The 19605-nt window shown below is 41.8% G+C and overlaps 2 protein-coding genes and 1 pseudogene across 3 annotated transcripts in view; all 3 read left to right on the forward strand.

The window, feature by feature from the left end:
- Window positions 1–19605, forward strand: part of MACROD2 (mono-ADP ribosylhydrolase 2) — a 2731696-nt gene that overhangs the window by 1849598 nt on the left and 862493 nt on the right. The window lies entirely within an intron of this gene.
- On the forward strand, window positions 878–1375 carry LOC120997444 (heterogeneous nuclear ribonucleoprotein A/B-like). Its single transcript, XM_040427523.1, is given in 1 exon segment — window positions 878–1375. A coding segment is annotated over 1 exon segment (498 nt).
- Window positions 12572–13594, forward strand: LOC120999108 (annotated as a pseudogene).

The following is a 19605-nucleotide window of genomic DNA, read 5'->3' on the forward strand; positions in this document are numbered from 1 at the left end:
ATTGCTATATATTCTTGTTTTAGAATATTTCTAATTTTCTAAAAACTAATAAATAGCACTATATCGAATATAAAGAAGAAAAAAGGCAACACATGCGTGCTGCCTTTTCTTTTTTTTCTTCTTTATGCTTTGGGACCTTGGTCACAGGCCCCCACACGGAATTGCACCCGCGTTTAATGTGTGCTGCTTTTTTCTTTTCTTTTTCTACTATATCGATAATATTAGTTTTTAGAATATTCTTTTTTTTTTTTAAATCTGTACAGTTGTTCCACTTTGGCATACTCCTCCCCGACAAGCGTCCCCGTCAACATGGGAATACCTGGGGGTTAGACTATACCATCGGATCTGAGTTTTCACGACCTCACTGAGATCATGTCATAGTAGTCATATTTGGTATTGTCAAAGTAGTCATATTGATTGTGTCAAAGTAGTTATATTTGATATTGTCGCGTCCGCAACAACCTGCTCTATAAAAATAGCACATGATCTAGCCTGTCAGAAAAACATTGTAAAAAACAAAAAATAAAAAGTGCCAAAACAGTTATTTTTTGTTATCTTGCCTCAGAAAAAGTGTAATCTAGAGGAACCAAAAATCATATGTACCCTAAAATAGTACCAAACAAAACTGCCACCTTATCCCGTATTTAACAAAATGGGGTCACTTTTTGGGAGTTTATACTCTAGGGGTGCATCAGGGGATCTTCAATTGTGACATGGCAACTTACAATTATCCCAGTGCAAGAAACCATTTTGGGGGAAGGTGAACGGTTGTGGCAGGGTGAGAGGCGGCTTTTTTAACAGCCAGGAAACGAGGAGGCTGAGTCTGCACGCACCATGACTGTTTTAAGATGTGATCCCATTGCTCGAGTGATAGAAAATGTCAGAGACTGAGCAACAGTACATGGAAACCTCAGAAAATGGCCATGAGACTGCACAGGGTGACTCTGCCGACGCTAAACAGTCCGTGACGCCGGTAGGCGAAAATGGCTCCAAGGGTGTGCAGATCAATGAAATCAAAGCCGCGGAGGACGCAGGGTGCGTACCTGATATTTCTCCCAGTATAAATCAAGCAGCAAAAATGTTTGTTGGAGGTCTCAGCTGAGACACAAGCAAGAGACTTGAAAGATTATTCTTATCGGATTGTGCGGTCAAGATGGACTCTAATACAGGAAGATCTAGAGGTTTTGGATTCATTTTTTGTAAAGATGCTTTAAGTGTTGACATGGTTCTGGAACAAAAAGAACACAGATTGGATGGGAGGCTGATTAACCCTAAAAAGGCAATGACAATGAAAAAAGATCCAATACAGAAAATATTTGTTGGTGGCTTGAATTCAGAAGCTGGAGAAGATAAGATAATGAAATACTTTGTATAAAGAAATACTTTGTATAATGGAAGCGCTCATTAGTATTCGCCCCATAAGATGGAGGGGCATTTTTCCCCCAATTTGGGGGGTTGGGGGGAGTGCGTCTTATAAGGTGAAAAATACGGTAATATTTAAGTATTTTAATTTTCTAAATTATTTTAGAACCCCTTTAAGGTAAAAAATGGCAGAGTCCTATAATTACAAGTTATACATCATTTCCACATGTAGTGAAAAAATAAATAAGCTGTTGTGTATTGTACTAACAGCTGAAATTAATTTACTGGACAAAGTAGGCAATTTGATATCTGCTAGGTGCTGTACAAAGCCCGAAACAAGACTTAATCGTGTGCATATCTAGATGAGACAGGAACACAGAATGAGAGGTTTTATGAGACTGGAAACGAATGAGGAGTACTGGTGGCGATAAAATATCACATTGAATACGCATTAGCTCAGCACGTTTAAAGCTGATCCCCTACACACAGACTCGGCAACCTCAGGCATCAATATGATTACAACGAAGAGTATATATTATGTATAAAGGCTCCTGACATGTAAGTGCAGGGCCTAATCCATTCCTATTTAGAAAGCCATTTACTCATCGGGTTATGTTATTAGTACAACAAAACATCAATCGTAACTGGGGACTGTGCTCGGTGGTTTTGCTGAGATTTGTTCTTTTTATAATTTTCAGGCCTCACTATCGTAATGTATTATTTTTCTTCTTTCAGACTTTATTTTTTTCCTCTCTGTTTGACATATAATCCTACAAGTTTTAATAATAAAATATATCAACGTTCATACTGGCAGAGTTCCCAGAATGTGACGTTGGTAAGTTGGCCAGTTTGCCGAGGTCGGTACTGTATACAGCTTTTGTGTGGGCTATTTAGAAAAATTTATGGCCAGAATATTGTGAGTGGGCTATGGTTAGCAGGCACCAGGCTAAATATAATGCATTTAGTCAAGCACAATATAAATGTGGAGTGTTTGTATTGCTGAACATGAAGATGTAAACTTTGAATTGTTGTTTTTTTTTCTCAGAAGTGCACAAAAATGCATTTTTGATCCACATCTGATCTGCATTTTTTTGCAGATAGCACACAGACCCATTCATTTCTAGAGGTCCCCAAAAAACATTAAAATAGACAGCACACTGATTTCATCCATGTGCTGTCTGCATCTATATGCCTATCATGAAAATTATAGAACATGCCTATGTCTATTAATGTAACTGAGAAAAATGCGGGTTGCGCATTGAAGGTGCCTGTATTTAGATATCTGTGGTTTGCAGACCGCAAAACGGATATGGTCATGTCCATGTAGCCTATATCTAAGCAAAAGAGTTATTTAGCCCCCTTCTCATATCTTCCTACAAAAGGAAAGGAATTTATATTAATTTGCAGTAACAGGGTTCTTCCATGGACATTTCAGACACAACAGGGTGGGGATAAAAATTTCTCACAATTTGGAATTTCGATTTTTGTAAGTATAGGTAGTTAATAAAATTGCTATGTTTGATCAAATGTTTAATCGCATCTGAATGAGGCAGCTCAGGGACAACAGCAATCTATTTTAGCGGGTAGTGTAGCTTCTCTGAAGCCCTTCCAGGACCTTTAACGCAAGTATAGTTATTAGTTACAGTCTGTTGGTCCTGTTAGTTGCCATTGTTTCACCATCAAGGTGATTACTCCCAGACATCCACTTAGTCAGCTCTGCATATCTCATGCTCTACTCTCTTAGTTGCCAGGAGGCACCTTTCTAGACCCGTCTTCGTATCTCAAATGCCTATTTTTATGGAAAGACTTTCCTCTTCAACCTGCTTCTGCTCCACACCAGATTACCTTGTGGTGTGCACCACAGTGGTGGCATCAAAGTCAGCAGTCTATGTCCATTTTTTCTAAGCTGTACTTTGAGGGTGCCATAACACGTAACATATTCAAGGTCGCATTCGGGTCCTGAACCTGAACTTTGACTTTCATGGAACCCATCCCTAGTCATCAATATCTGATCATTGGAGGTCTGGCTCCCATCCGAGCCCCCGCCAGTCAGCTGTTTGAAGAGACCATGGTGCTCAGTAGGCCTCTTCAGGAAGACTTCTTCCTAGGCCAGTGACGTTACCGTAGATTGGTGAAATGGCATAGATGCAGTTCAGTCCCAAGCCCAGCGCTGTACGCTGTTTAATGTACAGTGCTGTGTTTGGTAAGTTGTGATGAGGTGATCAGGGTGATGCTGGGTGCCAGACCCTCTTTCTTTAAATAATGCAATGCTTTTAAACTATATGAAATATCAATGGTGAGTTCTCTTTAAATAAAAAGCAAAATATACATTTTGCAAGAAAAAAGCAAACAATTTTAGATTGCTCTTTAATGGGAATGTGAAAGCAATACAATGTAAGGGTTCAGCTCCCAATCCAGAGGCAGGCCAATGTAATCTAATATTTTTCTTGAAAATGTACAAAGGGGTTATCGCACAGAATGTATTCCTGTGCAGTAAATAGGGCATTGCATATTGAATATTTTTGCAATATACCGTACAGTACATGCAATAAAAATATTGTGAGGTTTTTATGTATATTACATATTCTTACTCGGTAGCGCCCCCTGCTATTTATCATGTTAGTCCACCTCCTGCATTCAGAGGTAGACGAACATTCTCAGCAGCTTCTTTGTTTCTTACCTACTATTAGTTTCTGGCATAGTGGAGAAGCAGGTGAAGCTGACTAGACATCTTATATTCAGTCATGCTTACTTTCCCTATATTCTTAAAAGTATATAGCTATATATTGCTGGAGAAGGAAATAGTGGGGACATTACATATCATATGGGGATATATGAGAGGGAACATTTTCTATGTAGGGAAGAGTTTAATGATCTATTTGCAATGCACTTGTGGGAGATGCAGGTGCTTGATGAGGTTCTGCCTAGACAGAGAAAAGAAAGTCCTCTAGTTAAGTGAATTAAAAAAAACTGTTTTAAAATTATTGGATAACTATTTAATAAAAACTCTTGTTAAAAATAGAAATAATTTTATCTTAATACCATATAATTATTATTGAAAATAAATTTGCAATAAACCCAGAAAAGATTTAATAAAATGGCCATGTTCTTGTAAATATGTTGAAGAATTTTTTTTTTTATTCTTTCAAACCTTGTCTGGAATATGAGCTGTTCATTTATTTGACATCACTTTATGTTTTTCTGTTTTTCACCATGGTATTTTTTTTTACCTGACCTGGAACATTTTTGTAGTTCACATTTTTTAAGATAACAAAAGGACAGCATTTATTAGAGAATTTTATTCACACTGCTAGTACAGATGAGCTAATCAAAGTTGACGAAGTGGAATTACTCAGGAAAAAATTGATTTGCACTGAATCCGAATTTCCTCACGATTCGTGGTAACGAATCAAATTTTTTCCTAAAATGGCTGCTGCATGTGTGAGGACATGGAGCAATGAACTCTGGGAAGGCAGGATCACCCATAATGCCTTGCTTGCAGCCAATCAACAGCCAGCCAGCCTTGTGATATCACAGCCCTATAAATAGCCTCAGCCATTTTCGATTCTGCCATTTTCCAGTGTACTTAGTGCACGAGAGACGTCAGCAGGCGCTAGGGACAGTGCTAGGAAAGACTTCATTGTGCTAAAAAAACGATTTACAAGTTCAGGGAAAGATTATTCAAGGTGTAGGGAAAGGAAAGCGAGGAATCATTCCATGGTATTTAGGTTGAACAGGGTTCAGTAGGGCAGGTTACAGCCTGGGTAATAGGAACAATCCTATTACACCTTTCTGCACTGACTGGGGATCCAAATTGCCATTATACAGCTCTGTAATTCCAGCAAACAGTTATTGGGGTGCAAGTGCTGTTTGATACAGGTATTAAAAGGGTTTATTACAAGGAAATATTTCTACCTTTTATTTGCCCTTGTGCAGTGTAGTTATATGTTCTAAAGCATTTTTTGGCTTGTATTAGTGGATAGAAAAGGGCTTATTAGCCGTTGTGTGGTGAAGTGCAAAAATTACAGCACTTTTTGTCATGTATTATTGGCAAAATAAAAATATATTTGCCGTTCAGCGGTGCAGTTATATGTTCTAAAGCCCTTTTTGTCATGTATTAGTGGCAAAAGTAAATAGATATTTTCCGTTCAGCTGTGCAGTTATATGTTCTAAAGCCCTTTTTGCCATGTATTAGTGCCAAAAGTAAAATATATTTGCCGTTCAGCGGTGCAGTTATATGTTCTAAAGCCCTTTTTGCCGTGTATTGGTGGCAAAAGTAAAATATATATAGGGAGGTTATTTTCCCTAAACTCCTGGAGGTCTTTGCTGGATGGGTGGCAGAAGGGAACTTGCCTGGCTCAATAATGGAAGGTGTAATAATTCTAATTCCGAAAAAAGGTAAGGACCCCACAGATATGAGATCTTATAGACCGATCTCATTGCTGAACACCGATGTAAAACTCCTTGCAAGGATTTTGGCGTCAAGACTTTCTGGGGTCATCTCCTCCATTGTCCATCCAGATCAAAACGGCTTTATTCCAAATAAGGGCACGCACCATAATCTTCATCGTCTATTTGCTAACATACAGGCTCCTGGGGGATCTGCTCGCTCCATCCTGTCTTTAGATGCCTCTAAGGCCTTCGACAGGGTGGAGTGGTGATTCCTCTGGAAGGTGCTGGCCAAGATGGGCTTCAGGGAGAGAATCATAAATATTATTAAATCTCTGTATAGACACTCTACAGCTAAGTTGAGTCTTAATGGGAGCCTCACTACCAGTTTTGATCTAAAGAGAGGTACCCGCCAGGGTTGTCCATTATCTCCCCTTCTATTTGATATGTATATTGAGCCCCTGGCGTTGGCCATTAGGCAAGATTCTCAAATCAAAGGGTTTGGAACATTAAGAGAGGAAGACCGTATTTCCCTATATGCGGATGATGTCCTTTTTTTTATAGATGATACAGAAATAAATGTTCCAAGAATTATTTGTTTGGTTAAACTATTTGGTGAGGTATCAGGCCTAGATATAAATTGGTTAAAGACAACCCTGATGCCAATAGATCCTCTGCCGCAAAAACAGCCCCTTCTAACTCAGCTAGACGTTGTCGACACCTTTCAATATCTGGGCATGACTATATCCCCCAAGGTTGAAAACCTTGTAGAACTCAATCTGATTCCATTGATAACGAAAAACAGGGCAAAAGTAGGGATCTGGTTGAGACTCCCTTTATCCAGAGCTGATCGAGTCTCGCTGGTTAAGATGGTATTTCTACCTCAATTTCTCTATGTTCTTAGAAATTTACCCATTTGGATAGAGGACAAATATTTTAAACTTTTGGAAAGAATAATTAATGACTTAGTCTGGGGAAGAAAACGAGTGAGACTCAAACTAGAATATTTATATAAGCCTCTGGAGTGTGGGGGCCTAAATCTCCCATACTTCAAAGGCTACTTTATGGCAGCTCAGTTATGGACATGCAATGAATGGCCAAATATTACATCTCTGAGCAGCCTAGTAAGAGCCTCCACGCACAACAATATATTTACGTTGTTAGAATCCGGGCTAATGATTAATAAAGAGTTGGGCTATAAAGAGACTATAAAATCACTTCTGGAAATGTGGGCTATCACTAGAGGATGGTTGGGGGTAAAGGGATCACTTATATACACGCCTCTTTGGCACAATAAGCACTTACAGACCTTAGATGGTATAGCAACTGATCAATTCTGGCAAAAGAATGGGATTTTATATGTGGCACAGGTTGTTAAGAATAAAGAAATTAAAACGTTTGCGGAACTATCACATAGTGTACAGAACCTCTTATGATTTAGGTACTTCCAGCTTCGGTCGGCACTTTCTAGCTTGGATGATAAATTATTATTGGAAATAGATACTTTGTCTCCATTAAATGAATGGTTAGGGAAGATATCACTAGGAAGGAAGATTTCAAATATATATAAACTACTAATTAAGTCATGTTTTTCCGAGACACAATCACCAGGACAAAGGGCCTGGGAGATGGACTGTCCAAATATAAAGCTGGTGGGGTGGGGGGGTATCTTTACTAATCCAGATGTACTTTCTCACAATTTTAATCACTTTCTAACACAGTTTAATATTTACCATAGATTGTACGTTACTCCCACTTGGTTAAACAAATGTGGATTAAAAGATACCTCCAAGTGCCCTCTCTGTGATAATGGAGGAGTGGACTATCTGCACATGATGTGGCTTTGCCCAGGTCTTGTAGCATATTGGAATGGTATTAAAAATCTCCTTACCCACAGATTAAAAATATGTATATCTCTTGACCCACAATTGTTTTTACTGAATGATCTGTCCACATTAACTATCCATAAATACCAAAAGATTCTACTGGGTAGAATACTACTACTGGCCAGATTACTGATCAGTCGAAGTTGGTTTGCACGCCATACTCCAGAAGTAAATAACTGGATAAATCTGGTTAATAAGATCAAAAACTATGAACGGATTCTGTACAAGCACAGAGGCGGATTAGAAAAATGGACTAAGATATGGGAAGGTTGGAAGTTCTGATGGGCTCTTATGTTGAATTTAACAATGTGCTACTTTTTAAAAAATTTTCTCTCTTTTTTCGTTCGTCCTACTCTTCTCTCTTCCCTTCCCCCTACTCTGTTTGAGAGGGGAGGGAGGACAGTGGACGCATCGCAGGTGGGGGCAGGGGGGTGGGGGGTAAAAATGGGATTGGGGGAGAAAATGGAGTAAGCTAACTATAACTAAATGCTAATTTTGATTTGTGTATTCTTACTCCTTTGTATACTAATAAAGTTGTTAAATAAAATAAAAAAGTTAAATATATTTGCCGTTCAGCCATGCAGTTATATGTTCTAAAACCTTCTGTGGCGTGTATCGGGGAGGAAATAATAAGGGACTATTTGCCATTCAGCGGTGCAGTTATATTTTCTAAAGCCCTATTTGCCGTGTAATAGTGGCAAAAGTAAATATATATTTGCCGTTCAGCTGTGCAGTTATATGTTGTAAATCCTTCTGTGGGGTGTATAAATGGAAAAAAATAAGGGCCTATTTGCCATTCAGTTGTGCAGTTATATGTTCTAAAGCCATTTTTGGCATGTAATTGTGGCAAAATAAAAATATATTTGCCGGTCAGCGGTGCAGTTATCTGTTCTAAAGCCCTTTTTGGCGTGTATTAGTGGCAAAATAATATATATATTTGCCGTTCTACGGATATGTTCTTTTTGGCGTGCCTTAGCGGGGGAAAAAGAAAAAGGGCTTATTAGCCATTGTGTGTTGAAGTGAGATTACAGACTTTCTTCTGTATGAACCGAATTACGTCGATTAGCCATTGTGGGGACTCGTTATGGTAGACAGGATTAGCGGACGCAGTATAGAGGCAACAACAAGTTCTTTGGATCAAACTGTTCAGTGTTTTATTCACACTTTAGGCAAGTGATAAAACAAGCAGTCATATTCAAACAAAAAGTCACCTTACGGTGTTGGTGGTAATTCACACCATGCGGCAGTCCTGCCTCAAAGAGTCCTTGCTGATAGCAGCACCAACCTGTTGTCACACCAAACAGGTAACAAGCCTTCATCCAGACACAAGGCTCCAAGATCCCAACACAGAGACATGGCTTCTGAGCTCAGCTGCCAAACGGATCCATCCTGGCACACAATGTAAGTCAATGGGGACGGATCCATTTTCACTGACACAATCTGGCACAATAGAAAACGGATCCGTCTTGGCTAATAATACAAACAAATCCGTTCAGAACGGATGCAGACGGTTGTATTATCTTAACAGGTTAGTCCATGACGGATCCACACAAAACGCGAGTGTGAAAGTAGCCATAGTCGGGGGACTCAGCACATCAGGCTGTGGTCACTTTTGCAGGAGGTGGAGTAAGTCACAATACTGGGTCCTCCCAGGCTCAGACGGCTTAAACTCCCACTGATGTACTCGTTGGGCCCGGACCAACACATTTACCCCCAGTCTTGCCAAAATCTTACCTTTTACTTTTTGGTAGTCGGCTGCTTGATCGTCCGGCAAGTTGAAATACACCCGCTGGGAATCGGATGCCAGGAATGGAGCGAGGACCTCAGTCCATTGGTCATGGTATACCTTTTCCCTGATGGCTACTTTCTCATACATCGCCAGGTACGTTTCGATGTCGTCTGCGGGGGTCATCTTAGGAATTGTGCCACGGACTGCTTTCCGGGCATCATGAGCGCTTGGGGTTGCTCCTGCTGTCTGCAAAGCCATCACGTGTTGTAGCAGCAACTGGTTAGTTTCCTGCTGCTGCTTATTAGCCTTGCGTTGCTGCAGGTTTGTCTCCATGAGGGCTTTCACAACAGCCTCCATTTTGTCGTGGGGCACTGGTTGCAATACAGCTGGTTTAATGTACGACATACAACCGTGCCTGAAATCCAAAAATATCGGTGTTCACTCCAGTTTCACTGCTTTTGCCAACATCCTCCACCAATTGTGGGGACTCGCTCTTGTAGACAGGATTAGCGGACGCAGTATAGAGGCAACAAGTTTGTTGGATCAAATAGTACAGTGTTTTCTTCACACTTTAGGCAAGTGACAAAACAAGCAGTCATATTCAAACAAAAAGTCACCTTACGATGTTGGTGGTAATTCACACCATGCTGCAGTTCTGCCTCAAAGAGTCCTTGCTGATTGCAGCACCAACCTGTTGTCACGCCAAACAGGTAGCAAGCCTTCATCCAGACACACGGCTCCCAGATCACAACACAGAGACATGGCTTCTGAGCCCATCTGCCTATTTAAGGACAGTGTGACGGTAACGTACACTACACACAGGGGGGAGGATAGTGACCACTGCGCTCCACCCTCACCCCTGGCCCTGCCTACTTGCCTCGCAAGTCCTAATGACCGGGGACAACTAGACAGCAGTCCCTAACTTAGGATACGTGCTGGGAAGACAGACAAGACAAATATAGGAACGTGAACGGACCGGGTCAATACCTAGAGAGCTACGCAGTACTAAGGAATGAGCAGAGAATAGTCAGGAAAAGCCGAGGTTAAAATACCAGGAGAGAAACGAAGTACAACAGGAGTCCGCAAAGAATAGTCAGGTGGAAGCCGGGGTCAGGATACCAGGAGAGATGCGCAGTACAGGAGGAGCAGGCAGAGAGTCGTCAGGGAACACAGGATCAGGTAAGTATGCAGGAACAAATCAATCACCAGATACCTAAAATTAACAGGCAACCTGTGGCCAGCAGGCTGCCTGTATTTATAGAGGGGAGTGAGGGTCATGTGACGTGGCCAGCATCACATGACCGACAGACCGACCAGTCGAGTACCGAGTGATCAGCTCGGCGCTCAAGGCAGACCTAGGAGCAGGGAGCCCCCCAGCTAGCAAAGCTGCCCTGGGAACAAGGTCAAACACAGATCCTTGCTCCCGAAGCTAAGCAGCAGGTCTGCGGCTGATGGGAGACCGAGGGCGCCTTCGGCACCCCGTTACAGACAGCCAGTTGCTGCCAAAACCCGGACCGGCATTTAAAATCCGATCCGGTATTTGACCTGACCTGGCTGTAAATCAGCCTAGCAGCACATGCTGGGAGGAAAATACTTGTTTTTCCAGACGAAACCTCTCACTGTCATTGGTGAAATGTTTTTGTGAAAAAGCCTTTATGGAGAAAAATGATGGGTGATTGTAGACCTCCTTCTGTATGAACCAAATTATGTCGATTAGCCATTCAGTGGTGAAATTGGTTTGTGATACAGCCTTTTTTTGGGAAAATCGATCGGTAGCTGTAACTATGGTCAAGGACAATATATGTCTTTTACAGTCCATTGGATAAATGTAGTTCCTGCCCAGCCACACCAGCAACTTGGCCAGGTAACGCCGCTACCACCTCCACGTTCTCACGCCATTGGTCCTGCGACAACGTACGCCTCTACCTCCTCATCCTCCACCGTGTCCTCAGCCTCCATGGCAGGGACAATTCACAGTGCCCCTCCAGCATACCACATGTGCAGGGCACGTCGGTGTCGCATTGTCATGGGTGAAGTTTGCACAGGTGAGCCCTATAAAACCCTAAGAGCTCTCCCTGACTGCTATGCACATGCAAGGGTCTTGATGATAGATGATTGCATGCCCACGTACCTAAGTCTGTGTGACACCTGAAAACCCTATAATAGTGAGGGGACACGACCACCGGCTCCCTGCACTTAATACAGATGGAGTCAGGGTCACCTAGAATCAAGCCAGCAAGAAAAGTAAAGGACTTATCTGAGCAAACAGCATAAGCAGCCTCCAGCATTGAACACTTCATCTAGGAAGTAGTATAAACCGCAAAGTGAGGCAATATGGGAGGGATTATAAAGGAAGACAATTAGTCTAAATAAGTGACACCTGGCAGAAGGAAATGAGATGAGAAAGTGAAACCAAAACAAAGAACATCATACAAGAGGTAGAGAAGAACATCTGCCAGACCTTCTCACAGAACTGGCGGTGACACGCGCTGTTCTACACCTCGTTTGCCTGGTTGAATGGAGTCACAAAGGGGAGAAACAGCTCCGTGTCCTTCATCAAGAAATCGAATCCTGTCTTTCTTCGCGACTCAAAATCGGAACCATGGTGACTGACAATGGGAAAAACTTGTTGTTGGCGCTGCGTCAAAGAGGGATGAGCCATGCGCCCTGCATGGCACACGTATTCAATCTGGTTGTCAAGAGGTTCCTGAAGTCTTCCACCCATCTGCAAGACATCCTAAAAATGGCCAGGAAACTTTGCATGCACTATAGCCACTCGTACACCGCAAAGTACACCCTGCTGTAGCTGCAGCGGCAGAACGGCATGCCCCAACATAGGCTGATATGCGATGTTTCCACCCATTGGAATTCCCCCTAATATGTTGGACCGACTATACAAAAAGAGAAAGTCTTCATGATCCAAGCGGACAGGAGTACTCCCCTGTGTAACTTCGATGTCAGCCAGTGGCAGCTCATGCGTGCCGTTTCCTCAGACCCTTTGAGGAGGCCACGTTATTTGTCAGTCACCAGGACTATGGGATGAACAACATCATTCCACTGCTTCATGTACTGGATGCTGATAAATCTGGCTCGTCAGGGGACTGGAGACGTGGCGCCTAGAAAGATGGCGGCAGAGTTTGATACATTTGTCTGTCAAAATCTCTGTTTACAGTCAGTAAACGGGAACATCATTTATCGGAAGGATATGCAAACACCTACCGATGGGGTGTTAACCCCCAGAAGTAGGTCATCGGCATGAAGGAGCAGTCATTTTCACAGCTCGAGGTATCCTCCCGGAAGCTTGACCTCTGTACATCGACGGTCTGCATTGCGAAGCTTGTCTAAAAGAAAAATCCTGAAGTGCACCCCCTTGGAAGAAACTCTTGATCCGGCACAGGCTGCTTTGCTCCTTCAAAAACAATGTACTCTTAACAGCGTGACACCGATGTATAATTTCTCATACACCAGACTGAAAGAGTATTCCAAGCACCTGTCTGCCCATATAGCCGTTGAGAAGCAGAAGGGTCTTGCCATTGACGTAGGCTCAGAGCTGAACCTAAAAGCCAAATTTTCCTGTTTACCTGGACTCAAATGAAAGGACAGAGATCCACTGGCTGTGCTCATATAGATTTCATCCAAGCCTCCACTCACCAAGGCAAGCACAGAGGACCGGATTGCATGGACAGGTTGGTTCTGCTGGACATACACAGAGGACAATCTATTGGAGGTTTTACCAGAGACATTAACTTGCCTCCCGCTCTTCCTCTATAATGGCTCCGAGGCACTCACGGCTATCGTAGGGACGTGGTTCCAAAGAAACATTTACTGTTGTTTCGGTAATCTGGGGATCAGTTCTCAGGACCTTATGTGGCTAGCAGCGATGTGGACTGGGTAAGACATGTCTGGATCAGTGTTGGCTACAGAGCTTGTTTTCTCTGTGCCCGTCGAACCTCGCATGGACATTTCTTATGCCATCCACGCAGAGGACTACATGACTTTATGGAATTATATTCATAAATCAAAGGACGAGGTCAATTTATTCCAATGTCTTTACTCGCATTTCTTCAGGCACTTTAGAATCCACTTATCAGCAACCCAGCTTGTCAAGGTGACGGCATCTGTGGCATCAGCTCATTGTGAAGGAAATGTGAAGTTCCTTAGTAAGGACTTCTTAATCTGAGTGCTGGGATTCGTCGCAGAACTGGCCATTAATAACGTCCAGTATTGAACACATGGACAACTCTCATCTTGGACCTTGGCCACAGTGTTTGGGATTTCCAGGACTTCTTATATGTCTTAGACATGATCCCTGTAGTGCTTACTACATGTAATACCTCTTCTTACTGTTCTGTTACAGTTGCTGTGAGACCTGCACGTACTAAGGCTTATTTATGAAGATTTTCAGGTGTTGCCTGTACCGACCAGTTACCTTCCAGCTGTGATTGTGTAGGAATGAGCTTGAGTCCACTTGTTTGCTGGACTGTCCTCCAGTTATCAGCCATAACCCCATACATTTCATGATCAATATGCATTACCATCGTGGTCACCCTTATAGTGGTCGTCAATCTATTCTTGTTGATGAAGCACTTTTTTTTTTCAGTTTGTCTTATAAATCTTGTGGTTTTGCCCCTTCTGTGTTGTATTTTTTGTGTGCTAATGTCCTGTTTGTGAAATAAATGTTATTTTTTTTCTCCCCCATAAAAAAAAAAAAAAAAGAATTGGCTTGTGATTTGGTAGCCAAAAGCAGGAGTGGGTACAAAACACAGAAGACATGCAAATATTCCATTCACGTGTCATCTCTGTTATGGATCCATGCCTGTTTTTTTGGGCATTAGCAATATTGATGGATTGCTGACCGAGTGAAGGCGGATGCTCAACAGACAGGATCAGTTTTTGGGGGGTTATTGTTCTGATGGATCAGTGGGAGGGAAAAATAATCAGTGACGTCCACACAAACTTTCTGCTGACACCCTCTCCACTCTGTCGGGGGGCTCTACTTGTATAAGCGTTTAATAGAACAGGTTCTGTAGACATCTATGTGGAATCTGCTGACGACGGTGTAAAAGGAGTGCGCTTCTTCTTGGCACTAAGATCGACCTGTATGGCTGAGTTCATACTTGAGTTATTTGGTCAGTTTTGGCCCCGTGACTGCCCAAATAAGTGAAGTGTGCAGTGATTCTAAGAGCGACGCCTGTCATCTGCATGTCATATGGTCTCACAGTAATATTTCACTACCAAAGCAGACTCCCTATGCGTGTGACTGCAAGGCTCAGTGTTCTACACCACTATAAAGGATCTCTGCAGCCAGGAAATAGCCGTTTGTTAATGCGATTCTTTGTGAATAAATTCGTATAGAAGCAAATTTTTCAGAAAAATTTTGTGATCCGGCCAAATCGAATTTTTGAAAAATTCACTCATCCCTAACTGCTAGTATCATTATTTTATAATACAAATATAATAATTTCTGGTTTTGAAATTATACTGTAGAAGGATCAGTGCTTGCTAAACAATCCTTTATGTACTTTTCATGAAAGATATTCTTTGTCGGCTATTGATGTGTAATGGACCATAAAATGCTATGCATTTATTCATGACAAGATACTGAATTGACCTAATAAACACAGCTTTCCATAATTATTGAAAAATATCTGTCTAATTCAAGACCACAAGCTGTGAAATTCTAACATATAAATAATATGTTGTATCAACATTTGCATGATACAATTAAAAAATGTTATTACACATTAAATCTCTACATGGGGTTCTCATTGCAATGCAGTTCTATGAAATTTTAAGACTATAAACCTTAGCTATATACCTTTATACCTGGAGAGTAGTGTTGGGCGCGAATATTCGAATTGCTAAATGGTAATTTTTAGAATATAGTAATATATATTCTTAATTTTTAATATTCTATATTTTTTTCCATCAGTACCCTCCCTTCTTGCTTGTGGGCCAATAAGAAGGCTGGAATGTCTTTGTCTGAGCTTAGCAACATCCCTAGCAACCAATAGGAACGTTGCCTACCCCTTACTATATAAGAACCTCCCCAGCAGTCCTTGTATGAAGTATTTTGCAGATCTGAGAAAGACAGCAGTGTCATTGCTGTGCTCTCTGCTTTCCTGTGTCATTACATTAGATAGTTAGCTTATATATATAATAAAGATCGTTAGTGGGAGACCCAGTATTTTCAAGTGTCAGCGGCAGCTAGTGCTGGTTGACACGTGGCTATTTTAGTATGGCTTTAAGCTGATCCGGGCCGACTCTTACTGGGAGTAGCCAAAGTGCTGGGTGCTCCCCACGCTGCAGGCCAGGTCTTTACTGGCCTATATCAAACCTAGCCAGCAGTCTCAGCTGGGTGTGGATTACTCCTCTCTGACAGTGGAGCGCTGTCAGTCCCTGGGTGTTTCGGGATCTAAAAAACTTGTGTCGTGCAAAAGGCCTGGAAGCTGCATGCTGAGAAACAGGCCCCTAGAGCCTGCTGTGGACCACAGGTGGAGAAACTGCAAACCAGGTGAAGGTTTTCGTTCTGTGGACTTTTCATTGTGTGAACAAACCCCTAGATTGCAAAATGTAACTTTTTGTTTTTCCTTATGTGTGAATAAAACACTGAACTGTTTAAGTTAAAGACTTTGTGGTTGCCTCTATACTGCGTCCGCTAACCTGTCTACCAGAGAAAATCCCCACAGTATGTATGTATGTACAGTATGTATGTATGCTACATACATATATACATACATAGTGCTGTGATGTCACAAGTTCACAACAATACTTAGTGCACCAATCACTAATAAGTAGTCAGACCTGTTAAAATGTAAAGTTGCATGTATTGCGCCAAAATATTCACATCATTAGTACCGATTTCACAATTGCGAATATATTGGCGCACTCTATCTGTATTTAAAGCTATTGTAAATTTCAGCCGTGCCAGCAACCATTTTCTCCAGTCTCAGGAAACTTCTAGCAGCTTGAAAAATGTAGCTATAGTGACCCACGCCTGTATTTCGTGCGCATTACGCAAATATTACATTGCCGATTTTTCGCGATTAAGAATATAATCTCGAATTTGCGAATATATGATGAATATTCTACCAAATATTCGTGAAGTATTGCGAATTTGAATATTGCCCCTGTCGCTCATCACTACTGGAGAGGTAGGGGCCTATGGTGGTTTCAGCCATCTCCAAAGTGGGGCTCCCATGTCTGATGTTAGTAACTAGGCCCTCTCTGTACAACACTAGGTGCAGATTTGCCTCAGTAAGGGTTATGTTTCTATTTGGACATACAGTTACCACGTTTCATCTGTGGGAAGGGGTACCTCAGAATTCACAAACAGGAGATATCATTAAAGGGGTTTTGTCACTTCAGCAAATATCCTTAATTATGTAGAGAAAGCTAATACAAGGTACTTACTAATGTATTGTCATTGTCCATATTGCCTTTGCTGGCTGGATTCATTTTTCCATCACATAATACACTGATCATTTCCATGGTTATAACCACCCTGCAACCCATCAGTGGTGAATGTGCTTGCACACTATAAAAAAAGGCACCAGCCTATATGAGCTCCCACGGTCCTGGTCACCGAGGCGGGAGCTTTTTCTGCTGGATTGCAGGGTGGTCATAAGCGTGGAAGCGAGCAGTGTATAATGTGATGGAAAAATGAATCCAGCCAGCAAAGGAAGCAATATGTGTAATATCAATACATTAGTGTCTTAACTTTCTCTACATGATAAATGCCACTCACTGAAGTGACAAAACAACTTTAATGGACCAGAATCTTGAGGTATATCTGATTTTTCTTCAGAAGACCCAAGAAGAATATTTTTTATAGTTTAATAAAACCATGGAAAACTCCTTTTTTTTCATCCTATCCATACACTTCTCCTGGAGGTAGCATTGGGAGAAACCAATAAAGTGTTATTTAACATATGCAGCATCTGGATCTGCGACCGTAAACTGCTTTGAGGCAGTATGACTTGGATGGATGCCCATTCATTTATTGGCTTTTGTCAATCAAGCCTAACTCTAGGATTTCTGTTGCTTAATATTAAATATCCGATTATAACTAATGAACGCAATTATTAGCACATACCATAGCCTTTATTGTATTTGGTGTGACTATATATGAATGTTATTTGCAGATCTGCACGTATGTATTCTTAGACTTTTGTGGGCATCCGCTACATATTGATCTGCAAAAAGTCAAATATTGTACCAATGTATAATTAATTTTACACTATATTTCAGACTGCAACATGTGGTTTGTTATAAAGTCATAAGCACTGGTGTACATAAAAGAAATGGGGGCATGCAAAGGTCAAATTGAGCCTCCAATTATGCTGCCAGGTTTTGCACCAAGAACAGAAGGTCCATACTTACCAACACTGCAGTTAGTTAATTAGGGACAAATAGACCCTGCCCCAGAAATGCCTCAAACCAGACAAAACCACTCATTTATGGGTGGGGCTTACCTAAGCCCCACCTATTTTTGCCAAGGGCAGCCCAAATTTGCAGGGACTGTTTCTGGAAATTAGGGACAATCCCCACCAATTTGGGACTGTTGCCAACTATGAAGGTCCTTGTGTACAGACGTTGTACATTCAGCATAGCCAAGTACATAAGGCTTTGCACTGCTATACCTGAAGGATTTTCTTTCACTTAAAAGACCCAGAGAAGCTGCACTCGCCGTACATGAAGAGCCTGTCACAGTGTCTAAGTGCTGTGTGTCTGCTGTGTTCAGGAAAGGGAGGTGAAACCAACACTCGGGAGACTGACGAAGAGTTAGAGTTTTTTGAGCCTGGAGAGGAAAAGACCTGACAGTGAGTCTGTTGTCAGTCCTGGACAGAGAAACAGCAACCCCAGTGTCTACACATCTAAATGGGAATGCTAGTCACCAGGTGTGTTCTGTTAAATTTAGGGAGCAAGAACAGTGCAGAGTGTGAGAACTGGGCAGAAGGCTATAAGCTGAAGTCACATTACAGAGCCAGACCACAACGCGTGTACCAGCCCCATAACAGAGGAGTGGGTTATAAGAGGGGAGCAGCGTGAAAACAGAAAAAGCATTCAAACCTAGAGGGAGTCCAAGCTATTAATTTAAAAGGGCACCTGGTGTAAAAGCTGTTAAACTGTAATCTACAAAAGAATATTGACAGTTTTTTGCATGGCTGATGTTTTCACTGACAAAAATATTGTTTCTAAAGAGTGTTTGGGGGGTACTATCTCTCCTTGGGGAGAGAGCACCTTAGTTGGCTTTAGGAGACTTATAGGCCACACATGCTCCTCTGGAATTCTGAGACGAAAGGGATGCAAATAAGTTCTTAGCAAGCTCTGTCTCTAATGCCACCAGATGTAAGGCAATTATCCTATAAGTCAATGGTCGACCCTTTAAATAGGCCTTGAGACCTGACTAGAGAGTGTTCACATGTATAACTAGTTTAAGAGATTTTCCAGTTGTGGGCTGGTTGTACCTGTCACACAGTTGGTTGTATTATACTGTTCTTCAGTAAAGAACTGTAAATTGCACCACTTGCCTAACTCTCATAGTCACCATCCGCCTTTATACTTACGGAGGTAACTAAACTTGCACAGCTCTTACTATGAATACTGATTTGTATCTGTGCAGACTGACTCTAAGCCCTTTGTTTGGCATGTCAAGAAAACGAAAAACATATATGCCATTAGAGATGTCGCGAACATAAAATTTTCCGTTCGCGAACGGCGAACGCGAATTTCTACAAATGTTCGCGAACCGGGCGAACCGCCATAGACTTCAAGAGGCAGGCGAATTTTAAAACCCGAAGGGACTCTTTCTAGCCACAGTAGTGATGGAAAAGTTGTTTCAAGGGGACTAACACCTGGACTGTGGCATGCCGGAGGGGGATCCATGGCTCATTTCCCATGGAAAATTACATAGTTGACGCAGAGTTGGATTTTAATCCATAAAGGGCATAAATCACCTAAAAATCCAATTTTCTTTTGAACAACGTGGTTTAAAACATCCAGTGTGTGTATACGATCAGGTATGATGTTGTATCGATCAGGTAGTGTAAGGGTTACGCCCGCTTCACAGACATTGACAGACCAAACTCCCCTTTTAATGCACCGCAAACAACCGCAAACAGTCCATTTGCCCAACCGCAAACTTCCCATTTGCACAAGGTTGGATAACAAGCTAGCCATGTCCCGTTGATGTCATTGAAGGTTTCTTCCTCCACCCAGCCACGTACAACACCAAGG

This window comes from Bufo bufo, chromosome 4, assembly GCF_905171765.1.
Source record: "Bufo bufo chromosome 4, aBufBuf1.1, whole genome shotgun sequence".
NCBI lineage: Eukaryota > Metazoa > Chordata > Amphibia > Anura > Bufonidae > Bufo > Bufo bufo.